Below are 12,669 nucleotides of genomic sequence, written 5' to 3' on the forward strand. Positions count from 1 at the left end.
CAGTCACTATCTTACAGTCATAAAGTAAGACAGGAAGCACCGTGACCTGAAAGACTCATTGACCTACAAAGTTAACAGCATCGCCAAACACCTTTGACCAGTGACTCATAATTCCATAAGTTCTTCCCAGGTATCTGTAGATCTCAAAGGCAGTGGTCACAGAGATGTGATTTGTCACTACTGAGATATGTGAGTTTGATGGCTGAGTGCAGGTACACACTGAAAGCTGAGATCTTAAGTCTTCATCAAGGTCCAGATGCTCAGACTACTCGCTCAGCTTCTCAAGTGCTGGAACCAGGGCATCTGTCGGTTCCACAAAGATCACAGCATCACATGTTGAGGTCAAGATTCACAAAGTTTTCCTGACTGAGAAAGGCACCTACGTTGACGCATTCACAAATCTACTGCACATCCGGTCCATGCAAGCACGGAACAGATCAGGAGCCAGAACCCATCTCTGAAGAACAAATTCACAAGGGAGAAGTCAGAGATTCTGTCCGCACTCTGTATGACACTTAGTCATTCAATTCATTTAATTTATACATTGCCAAATCATAACATAAGTCACCCCAAGGTGTTACACATGACCGAACTCATCCCTTTACCTGGATGTTATTTGTCTTTTGGTTTTTAAGCTGCTGCGACATTGAAATTTCTCCTGCAGGATTAATAACCTTCATTTTTATCTTAATGATGAACATCTCTGAAAGATTAAAAAAAGTGTGTGATTATATTCATGTCGTTCAAGTATGAGTAAGTGCTTCCATGACACCTGCTTTATTATTTATGCAATAAACTCTTTATATTCACTATGCACGCACGCCCCCTGTCGCCACTTTCTTGTTATTACACCTGCTGGCTTCTGTCCAAGGTGCTGAATTACACACTTTGTTCTGTAAAGTACTTCATCAAAGTCCATCTGTACCCCCCCAAATTCTTTCTTATTAGCTCTAACTTTGCAAAGTAAATTTAACAAAGTCCCCCAGGGGCAGCAGGTTCCTCCCGAGTTCATCTCCACCCCTCCTTGAAAGATTTCCACTGTCATCCTTTTAAACGGCTCAGCTCCTGTAATCCTTACGGATGATCACTGAGGACAGGTTTTGTTTTGTGTTCCTCACCGCTATGTGCCTGCATGGACAAAGACGTTTGCACTTTTTGAATTTCATTTACTTACTGATTCATTTTTGCTTTCTAATCATGATCATTTACTAGAAGTTGGCTGTAATCAGATTTCTGGGGCACATACAGGTGGTGAGCAGGAGAAGGTCTGCAGCAGCTCGGCCTCATTGGCATGTGAAATGCTGCCAGGCTGCAGATGGCCTTTAAAAACACTCTTAGATTGTGCTTTCTTTTTGGGCCAAACTCATATCTGTGATGTATTAGGTGTTGCAGATCCGCTGAGGAATTGTTGATGGTGTTTCTTCTGCAGTGATTCGGTCTTGAAGTGGACATGGATGGAGCTAAGAAAGGTAGGAGCTGCTGCAGGTTTTTCTGCTCACACTAGAATTTCTTTTAGGAGTCATATAAAACTAACGTGTGCTCATGAATCAATGGGTCAACCTTTTGTGATTGCTGTTGTTGCTGTTTTTTTTATGATCATTAATGCACAACAGACAGCTGATGGTTCCTGTTTCCATAATAATTCCGTTTATTTCTTATATAATATATGTTTGAGCTCCATCTTTGTACGTTTTACCTCAGTGAGATAAAGTGCTTATCAGCAGGTGTTCAGGAGCCTATAGTGCTATGCTAAGTGCCACTAAAGAAGTAGGTCACATCTGGTCTTATGAGGCCTTCAGGATAGAGTACCTGTCTGCTACTACAGCCAGATGTCATATCCTCGCATAACTGTGTTCGATATGAAAACATGAACTGTCACATGATGGGAGGGCAGCTAAAACTGCTGCAAGGGCCAGAGTTTTCTTCTTTGGATTATATGTTTTATGTTTGTTTGACAGAGTAGCAGCAAGTTACCTCAGCATTGTTGCAACCGCTATTATAATAACTCTCTACTGTAATAGCTGTCAATTGTAATAATGGTCAGTATTGTCATAATTATTACATTGGTGTTGAAACAGGCTAGTTTTTCCCAATCACACTTGTAACAACAGTTACTTTAGCAATAATTATGGCAGTAATTATATTTTTGTGTTATGTGTTAGATATAATAGGAATTCTTATTATTCTAAATAAAATATTTAGCAATCCCTTCTAATTCCATTGTTGCTTATTTTTTATTACAATAGTCATAGTTATAACAATAGTGACTTCATTTGTTGTAACAGACACATATTGTAATAATTACAATAATCCAATAATCCAGTTATTTTGGTGTCTTACAGCTGACTTAGAATTGATGTGGACCACAGGAATACAACTGTTGAATTAAAAACACCCTATATAATAATTACACTCTAATAATTATTACAATGTGGTTGATTGATGAGGGTAACCTCATCAATCAACCAGCTGTTGTACCAGCTCTCGCTAATGTGACAGTTATTAGAATAGTGCAGTTTATTGCCATAGTGGTTTGCTCAATGAGGTTACTATTGGAATAGCAGTACAATAGTGCACGCTATGACCATAGTGGTTGCTCAGTGTGATACTACTGTAATAACTGTCACTGTTGATATAAGTAATGAAGTAAAGATGGATTGCAAAACAATAAATAAAATAACATTTAAAAAAATCTAAAAATCTATCCATTTTCTGTACCCACTTACTCCAAATAAGGGTCACAAGATGTGGGGGGTGGGGTGGGGGGTTGCAGGCCATCCCAGCAGTCATAGGGCATGAGGCAGGGTACACCCTGGATAGGACGCCAGTCTATCACAGATAATAATAATAATAATAATAATAATAATAATAATAATAACATATATTTAATACTTGAACAAAAAACTTAAGTATTGAAATTTGAACATGAAGGTTTAAAGACAGTGAGACAAGTGGCTCCTGCTAATTATTACATAAGTGCATGTTATTACAGCAGTGGTTTCTTGATGAAGTCCCTATTGTAATGCCCATCATTAATGCAATAAAAAAAAAAAATGAAGCAAACCTTGGAAATTAGGATGGACTGTTGAGTATGTACACGACCAGTCAAACCTTTGATTTAGCAGTGTATTCTTTTGTTTGTGAAGTAGTTAGATGAGTGGCCGTTGATAATTATTACAACAGTGTCTGTTGTTACAACAGTGGTTACTTGACGTTGTCACTATTAGAATAACTAACACTAATGTTATAACACATAATTGCAATTTCAGTTTATTTAATTTATATCGTGCCAAATCACAACAAAGCTGCCTCAAGGTGCTTCACACAAGTAAGGTCTAACGTTACCAACCCCAAGAGCAGGCACACAGTTGACAGTGGTAAGGAAAAACTCCCTCTGGTACATCACCTCCCTCTAGTGGAGGTGATGGTCCATCTACAAGGAGTCTAGTGGTTAAACATTGGGCTTTGGACCAGAGGATCCTTGGTTCAAATCCCAGCCTGACTGGAAAATCACTAAGGGCCCTTGGGCAAGGTCCTTAATTCCCTAGTTCAGGGGTGCTCAAGTTCGGTTCTCGAGCTCTACCTTCCTGACACTCTTAGTTGTCTCCCTGTTCCAACACACCTGAATCCAGTGAAATGCTCATTAAAAGCCTGCTAATGAGTCTTTCATTGGATTCAGGTGTGTTGGAACAGGGAGACAACTAAGAGTGTCAGGAAGGTAGAGCTCGAGGACCGACCTTGGGCACCCCTGTTAGTTGCTCCCGGTGTGTAGTGGGCACCTTGTATGGCAGCACCCTGACATCGGGGTGAATGTGAGGCATTATTGTAAAGGCCTTTGCGTGTCTGATGCAGATGGAAAAGCGCTCTATAAATGCAGTCCATTTACTATTTACCATTTCTGATGATTTGAGGAAGAAACCTCAAGCAGACCAGACTCAAAGGGGTGACCCTCTGCTTGGGCCATGCTATTGACACAACTGACAATACAGGAAATTTGGGGAAATTAACATAAAATAGATAGCGAGGATTTTGGGAGGGGTGGGGGGGTTACAGGGGTGCACGTTTCAAATTCAAATTTATTAATTTATATAGCGCCAATTCATGACAAAATCATCTCAAGGCGCTTCACAACATAAAAAACAATTAAAATTTTAAAACACAATAAAAACAACCATAAAAGAAAGACAGCAGTAAAAGAATACAAGATTAAAAACACATCATAACACTAATGATAAAACAGGGAAAATAAATGAGTCTTTAAACGTGATTTAAAGGTCTCCACAGTGTCCGACTGCCGAATGTGTGCCGGCAGATCGTTCCACAGAGCTGGGGCATGATAGGAAAAAGCTCTGTGACTGGCAGACTTTTTATTCACCCTGGGAACACACAGAAGTCCTGCACCCTGAGAACGCAGGGCCCGAGCTGGTACATAGGGGCTTATCAAGTCAGCCAGATAGGGAGGTGCAAGTCCATGAACAATTTTATAAACTAAAATCAGTACTTTAAAATCCGATCTTGCAGAAACAGGAAGCCAGTGCAGGGACGCCAAGATTGGCGTAATGTGGTCAAACTTTCTGCTCCGTGTCAAACGTCTGGCAGCAGCATTCTGAACCAATTGAAGACCCCTGATCCTGGACTGCAGTAAGCCAGAGAATAGAGCATTACAATAGTCCAATCTAGAAGAGACAAACGCATGAATCAAAGTCTCAGCATCAGCCATAGACAGAATAGGACGAATCCTCACTATATTTTGCAAATGGAAGAAGGCAGTCCTTGTAATGTCTCTAATGTGGAGATCAAAGGACAACGCAGGATCAAAAATTACTCCAAGGTTCCTCACTTTATCTGTATGATGTATAACACACGGACCTAAGCTAAATGCTAGCTGATCAAATTGATGCCGATATCTCGCTGGACCAAAAACCATAACTTCAGTCTTATCAGAATTTAAAAGTAGGAAGTTACTAGACATCCAACTTCTTACTGATGCAAGACAATCTTCCAAGGATTTTATGTGAGTAAGATTACCAGCAGTTATTGGCATATACAATTGAGTGTCATCAGCATAGCAATGAAAGGGAATCCCAAAACGCCGCAGTATATTCCCGAGGGGTGCTACATAAAGAGAAAAAAGCAATGGGCCCAAAACGGATCCCTGAGGAACCCCAAACTTCATGTCTCTATGATCGGAGGAGGTTCCATTACACAATACACAGTAGGAACGACTGGACAGGTACGACGTCAACCATGCAAGAGCAGTTCCAGTAATCCCAAAGTGATTCTCCAGCCTATTGAGTAGAATATGGTAATCCACAGTGTCAAATGCAGCACTAAGATCCAGCAGCACCAGGACCGTAGTGATATCCGAGTCCATTGCTCGCAAAAGGTCATTCACTACTTTAGTAAGTGCTGTCTCTGTGGAGTGAAATTTTCTAAAAGCAGACTGCAGTGGCTCAAAAAGATTATTCTCAGTGAGGTAGTCCACGAGCTGTCGCAAGACCACTTTTTCCAGGATTTTAGAAGAAAATGACAGATTTGATATCGGTCTATAATTCTTCAATACACTAGGGTCGAGATTAGATTTTTTAAGTAATGGTTTGATCACTGCAGACTTAAAACACTTAGGAACAGATCCAGAAGTTAATGAGAGATTTATAATTTCCAGCACAGTTGGTCCAAGAATGGGCCACAGGTCCTTAAACAGTTTTGTTGGTATAGGATCAATTAAACAGGTTGTGCTTTTAGTAGACGTCACGAGCTTCGGCAGTGCGCCTAGCGAGATACCATCAAAATCTGTAAATCTGGATACCACCTCAGTGGGCGCATCCACCTCCACAGCAATATGCAGTGGTTGGGCCAAAGCCTGCTGAGATATACTCAACCTAATATCCTCAATTTTCTTCTCGAAGTAATCCAAGAAGTCCTGTGCTGAGAAAGGAGAGTGAATAACAGGTGGCTGTCCATGAATTAGAAGTGCTACAGTTTCAAACAAAAACTTGGAATTATGCTTATTTTTATTAATCAAATCAGAATAATAGGTACGCTTTGTAGCCAGTAGTGCCTGCTTATAATCCAAGACAGCATCTCGCCATGCAAGATGGAACACCTCTAACTTAGAACTACGCCATTTCCGTTCAAAACCTCGAGCCTTCTGCCTAAGGTCACGCAGGTAACCATTAAACCAAGGTGAGTATGCCTTGGGAAGGCGTGTCCTCAAGAGAGGAGGCGCAGCCTTGTCCAGTGTGGCCTTGAGCGCTGAGTTCAAGCCATCCGCAAGACTATCTACTGATTGAATATTCTCTAACCCCGAGGCCAAAATTTCAGGCAGTCTGGCTTCGAGTTCTATCATAATTGAAGGAGTAATGCGTCGCCGCAAAGAAAGACAAGGCTTTCGATCCACTAGGTGCGGCAACATAAATGCACACCTAACAAATGAGTGGTCAGAGATCACTGAGACAAGAGGCAAAATGTCAATGTTTGTGACAGCAAGGCCAAGTGTGAGTACCAGATCAAGGGTATTTCCACTAGTATGTGTTGAATCCTGAATACATTGCTGGAATCCCAGCGCATCCACAAGTTCCATAAATGACTTGCAAAGGGGATCAGAGGGCTTATTTATGTGAATATTAAAATCACCAATAATCAAAATGTTGTCCATACTAGCTGACAGGCTAGAGATGAATGCACCAAATTCATCTAAAAATTCAGAATATGGGCCAGGAGGCCTATAAACAGTGACAACATGGCATGACTGATTTCCATACTTCTGACCCTGACAATATGTAGCATCATGGGCAGAGCGGAGAGTCAGATGCTCAAACGAATTATATTTATGCCCCCCAACAATCAAGAAGGTAAACTTGGATTTATAGATAAAAGCAACACCCCCGCCTTGCTTCACACAACGAGACATGTGACTGAATGTGTACCCTGGTGGGCAGGCCTCATTCAGAGGAAGAACAGCTGTGGGTTTGAGCCAGGTTTCACATAACCCAATCATGTCCAAATGATGATCCATAATTAGATCGTTAATCAACAGGGATTTTGCGGACAAAGATCTGATGTTAATAAGACCCAAACTGGAGACTTCTGTCGGTTTGACAGACTGACATCTTTGAATAGGCCTGAGTATCTTAAAATCCACTCCACGTTTTCCATCCAGCGCCCGGAGAGTGTCAGGAACCGCTGTCATCACATCAGGACTACAATTCCCAGAAGCTGCAGCGCTCTGATGACGTGGGCGCCGAGCACCGATGCGTTCAGCTGACCAGATGACCGGCACGTTTCTCTGAGAATGCCTGTTCCTACATTTTGGTAGATTGAAATTCTACAAGTTTTCAACCTGCGACATCAACCACTATTATCATGAAATTTCATAATAATCATTATCAATTATACATAATCAATCATAATCGTAATCATAATCAATTATACATAATCTTGAGCCGCTTGGGTGGGTAGGGAGAGTTCCCATGGGATAAAAAAGCTTTTCAACCTACCATCCCTGGTTCTAAAGACCAGGCACCTAAGTGGCTCTACTTTACTCTATTCTACTCTTCCTTTTTTAGATATTTAGATATACCTTAGTATACACTAGTAGAGTTCTACCTTAGAAAAGGAATATATTCTAGAAGACATACCTTACTGAATTTTCATTATATTAATAATTATTACAATCGTAACCTTTATTTCATTAGTCATTTGCAAAAACAGGCCAGTTCCATCCACTAATGTAATAATTGTTAAAGTAGTGACCATTATTACAGTGGTCATGTAATACAGTCAGGTTCATAAGTATTTGGACAGCTACAGTTTTTCAAAGTTAACACTACAAGCACATCTTGAATGTTCCATCATTTCTAATCCATTGTGAAGGTGAACAGGGATAAAATAAATGTGTCACTGTCCAAATATTTATGGGCCTAACTGTATTTACATGCTTTATTAAGCTCACATGCAGGATGCTGTTTCAAAGAATGGCGTGACTGTGTGTCCTGTTTTCTGACAGATGCTCCCCCCGGGGGCGATGGAGGAAAATCAGACACCCTCGGATCAACGGGTTCCTCCAGAAAAAGAGGAGGGGGGGCCAAGAAGGCCATGCAAGCAAACAAGTCTGCCCTCAGGGCCCCCCGAGCCCTCTGCTGCCTGACCCTCAGCAACCCCATCCGCATGGCAGCGCTGGCCCTCGTGGAGTGGAAATATCCTTTTACCGTTTCCTTAAATCAGACCTGCATACGAGATGCCATGAGACTGTTTCTGTCTGCAACACGGCCATTAGCATCCTTAACTGTAACCCTGCAAGCCCTTTGATATTTTCATTCTGCTTGCCATTTTTGCCAACTGTGTGGCCATGGGAGTCACAAAACCGTACCCAGATGATGACTCCAACGCCACCAATCACAAACTCGTGAGTGTGGACCGGCAAGCTGCTGCTTTACTTAAAAACTGTAAAAATGTTGCTTTCTTATTTAGCAAAGTTACGCTCACACATGACAGAGAGAGAGAGAGAGAGAGAGAGAGAGAGAGAGAGAGAGAGAGAGAGAGAGAGAGAGAGAGAGGCTATGTTAGTTAGTAATGGACTGATCATATCTGCACATTGAATGAATGAATGAATTTCAAATAAAAAACAAAAACGAAAAAGAAAAAATGTCAACAAAGGAACAATGCTTTAAAAGGAGCAGAAAGTACATTTCTACCCCTTCTCGTGATTTATTAAATTAAAATGACAACTTTATTACATCACCATGTAAATTTGTTATTTATAATCCAATACCTATTGCCTACTAAAAAAATTAAATAAAAAAACAGTGCAAAAATGTAAATGAGCAATTTATATATTTATATGTACATTTCTGGTAGCATTTTACAGTAAAAGTAGATACATGAATTAATAATCATTAACAGTTAATTAAGATTTAACTAGTATGTTTAGTAATCATTCATTAATGATGTTCATGGTAGTGAATGCAGTAACAATAATTAACAGTTAATAAAAATGAATCACTATATTTAGTAATCATTTATTAATGGTCATCATGTTTATTAATGCAATATTAAGCATTAAATTGTTATGTGCCGACGCGGGTTGAGGAGCGGACCTGCGTCTGACTGAACCCTGCGCTAAATAACCAGAAAGCAGTTCCAAAAAACAAAACAAGTTTATTTTCCCCCTTTTGTGCAATACTCAGTGTACAAACATAAAAGCGCGTTTGTCTGGTGGAGTGAAGGACGGCGCACTCTCCAGCTCCCAAAGGGATCGAAGCCCGGCGCTTCTGGACTCACGTTCACCGCCAAACACCCCCCAGGTGGACACGACAAACCGACTCTGTGAAGGATAGAAAAGGTGAGGTAAGTCAGCAGCTACAACTAATATCCTTCAAAGGCACACACTATCAGCAACACATTCAGGTCTGAATTTAAGCTTTATGTAAATGAGCAGCTTCTCACAACAGGTGGAGGATCATCAGTCCGCACGCCACGGCCGTGAGAAGCAAGCTGCACAATTCTCATCAATGTTCAAATATACTGCGTAACAAAATACCAAATTACTATTAACACTTATTCAGACAATCAATCACCTCTGATGTGTGCTGACAGCATGTGTCCCTCACCCGTCCTCCTTCACAGGCACGATGTGTCAAACCCTGGCGCGGTCCTCAGCGTCTCACAAACGAACGTCACAAGGTCGAGTTCCCGGCAATTCTGCTTGAATCACTCATGGCTTAAATGCAGAATGCCATCTCATTATCTGCTTCAGCTGAAAGTCTTTAAGTTTGCACGTGAGCATCATCCACAGGTGCTGCAAATCATACTGATGAGGGTGAAGGACTCTTCTGCCAGCACCTTCTCCACAGACAAAAACCAGTTTGCATACCACCTGGAGAGCAAAGAAAAGAAAACAACACAAAAACATCCAGCCAAACCCCCCAACACACAACAGTACCCCCCCATCAACGGGAAGCCTCCCGGCGACCGAACAAACCAGGACCGAGAACAGCACCTCCCTCCGGGGTCCATAACAGCAAGCAGACGGCGTAACGCTCCCAAGGTCCACAGCAGACGGCAGGACAGGGCACCGCGGCTGGAAGGCCGGCTGGCATCAACAAAACCCCAAAAAAGTCCCATATACAACCCAACATACAAGAAAAACACAAAACCCACCCAAAACCTCCCCAGGGGACCGTCCCATCCAACCCCGGGAAGAAAAGAAAAACTCCCAAATGCAAAAACCCAACACAGCCCCAACAACACAATACAAACATAAATGCACAAAGAAAAATAAGAAACAACCCCCCCAGAACGACTTGCAGAGCCCAACACCCCCCAGAAGACCTTTACCACCAGTTCCAGGAGAAACAGCCAAAGCCGGAATCCCACAGAGGTCTCCAGGTACACATGGAGCAACAGCGCCCCCCCAGAGGACCGTACCATCAACCCCAGGAGGCACCCTCCCCACAACCCAGGAACCCCAGACCCGGCCACACTTGGCTAGTCGGCCCCACAAGCCAATCCCCCCCCCCCCCCCCCCCCAGAGGACCGTCCCATCAACCCTGGAGGTGGAACCTGGAAGGAAAAGTAAAAAACACAAAAATCCAACCCCCGGCGGACTTCATTAAACTACCCCGGGGGCAAATAAAACAACCGACAAACCCTGTTACCTCCCCCAGCACCCCGAAAGACCCCAGATCACTCCCAGAGCCCATCGTCGGCTCAATTTTGGTGAACGGCACAAAATTACTAAGCCGGGGAAGGAAACAGGAAAAACTAACCCGGTCCCAACCCCGAAGCACAGCGGAAAACCTGAAATACGTCCGGTGCCCCTACCCGACCATACCACCAGCCTATCGTGAGGGGCGGAACTACCGAAATGGCGAACGGCAACAGATCGGCCCACCCCTCCAACTGAGGTATGTTCCCGCTGCACCACACCCCGGTAACACCAATGACGAACGGTCAAAGGCCCACCGAGGCTGGAGTGGAACCGGGCCCTAACCAAACCCACAAAGAAACGCCCCTGACAACCCCCTCCTAGGTGCAGAGGTCTTCTGAGAAACACTCAGCGTGACCAACCTGCACCACCCCACAACCCACAAGACGAACGGTCTTAGGGCGAGTGAGGTTGGGGTTAGGGAAGCAGGGAAATAAAAAACAACAAAACAAAATGACCCAATCCCAAACAGAAAATACCTAAATTCAAATAATAAAAATTAACGATTGGCTGAGTCCAGCCGAGCTCCGAACCGCCAGTCGTTCACTCCACCAGAACCACCTCCAAATCCCCAAACAATTTATAACCCCTTACAAAAAAACAAAAACAGCCCAAATAATTTTTTTTTTTTTTTGTGTCCATTAGTATGCCTGTCCCAGAACACCTGGAGATACGTCATCGCTGTTTTTCTTGACGCTTATGTGACAGGGCAATATGGCTGCTTCAGCTCGTCCGAGCTGCATGGACTCATCCGCAAGAGGAGCCAGAGGTCCTGTCGGAGGAGTCTCAGTGGGGCGAAGAAGAGGCAGCCCAGATCTGTGTTGGGGAAAGCCCCGAAACGAAAAGACCCGCTCTGATGTCCGCCCTCTCTCGCGTCCACGCTCCTTTATCCGATCATCTAGACGAATAACCAAAGATATTAGCTCATCTAAATCTTTTGGATCGTCACGGACTGCTAGCTCGTCTTTTAATGAATCGTTTAAACCATCCACAAACACTCCTCTTAAAGCTGCGGCATTCCAACCGGACTGAGCAGAAAAAATTCGGAAATCCACAGAATAATCCGCCGCACTCCGCCTCCCCTGCCTGAGATTCAGCAACCGTTGGGCAACGGTATGAGCAAAAACCAGAGAACATTGCATCAAAAACGGAGCACAGGCTTCAACGTTTCCCGCATAAGGCTCCGGATGACAAATAATCGGTTCGGAAGCCGAATCTCTGGGTGACGGAGTTATCTGCACCGGTATCGATGGTGCCGCAGCTGGACCAGCAGGAAGCAGAACGGCTTGCGCTGCAAGCTCCATAACGCGGGCATCTGTTTGTTTAATTTGGTTTGCGAGATGTTGTAATTGCTCCCATATTTTCTGCAAGTGTTCTTGAACTCCTTCGGCAAATGGAACCGCTTCTGCCGCTGGGTCCATTTTAGAATGGCCGGGAACTACTGTTATGTGCCGACGCGGGTTGAGGAGCGGACCTGCGTCTGACTGAACCCAGCGCTAAATAACCAGAAAGCGGTTCCAAAAAACAAAACAAGTTTATTTTCCCCCTTTTGTGCAATACTCAGTGTACAAACATAAAAGCGCGTTTGTCTGGTGGAGTGAAGGACGGCGCGCTCTCCAGCGCCCAAAGGGATCGAAGCCCGGTGCTTCTGGACTCACGTTCACCGCCAAACACCCCCCAGGTGGACACGACAAACTGACTCTGTGAAGGATAGAAAAGGTGAGGTAAGTCAGCAGCTACGACTAATATCCTTCAAAGGCACACACTATCAGCAACACATTCAGGTCTGAATTTAAGCTTTATGTAAATGAGCAGCCTCTCACAACAGGTGGAGGATCATCAGTCCGCACGCCACGGCCGTGAGAAGCAAGCTGCACAATTCTCATCAATGTTCAAATATACTGCGTAACAAAATGCCAAATTACTATTAACAGTTATTCAGACAATCAATCACCTCTGAT

The 12,669-nt window shown here is 43.3% G+C and overlaps 1 protein-coding gene across 1 annotated transcript in view; it reads left to right on the forward strand.

The window, feature by feature from the left end:
* Positions 1-1,242: 1,242 nt before the first annotated feature.
* The window catches only part of cacna1fa (calcium channel, voltage-dependent, L type, alpha 1F subunit a), a 58,953-nt gene continuing 47,526 nt past the window's right edge, over positions 1,243-12,669 (forward strand). The window contains exons 1-3 of the mRNA XM_034172990.1: positions 1,243-1,469; positions 8,009-8,198; positions 8,302-8,407. Coding sequence (XP_034028881.1) covers positions 1,451-1,469; positions 8,009-8,198; positions 8,302-8,407 — 315 coding nt within the window. The 5' untranslated portion in view covers positions 1,243-1,450. The remainder of the gene's footprint in view (positions 1,470-8,008; positions 8,199-8,301; positions 8,408-12,669) is intronic.

Source organism: Thalassophryne amazonica, chromosome 6 (assembly GCF_902500255.1).
Source record: "Thalassophryne amazonica chromosome 6, fThaAma1.1, whole genome shotgun sequence".
Classification (NCBI taxonomy): domain Eukaryota; kingdom Metazoa; phylum Chordata; class Actinopteri; order Batrachoidiformes; family Batrachoididae; genus Thalassophryne; species Thalassophryne amazonica.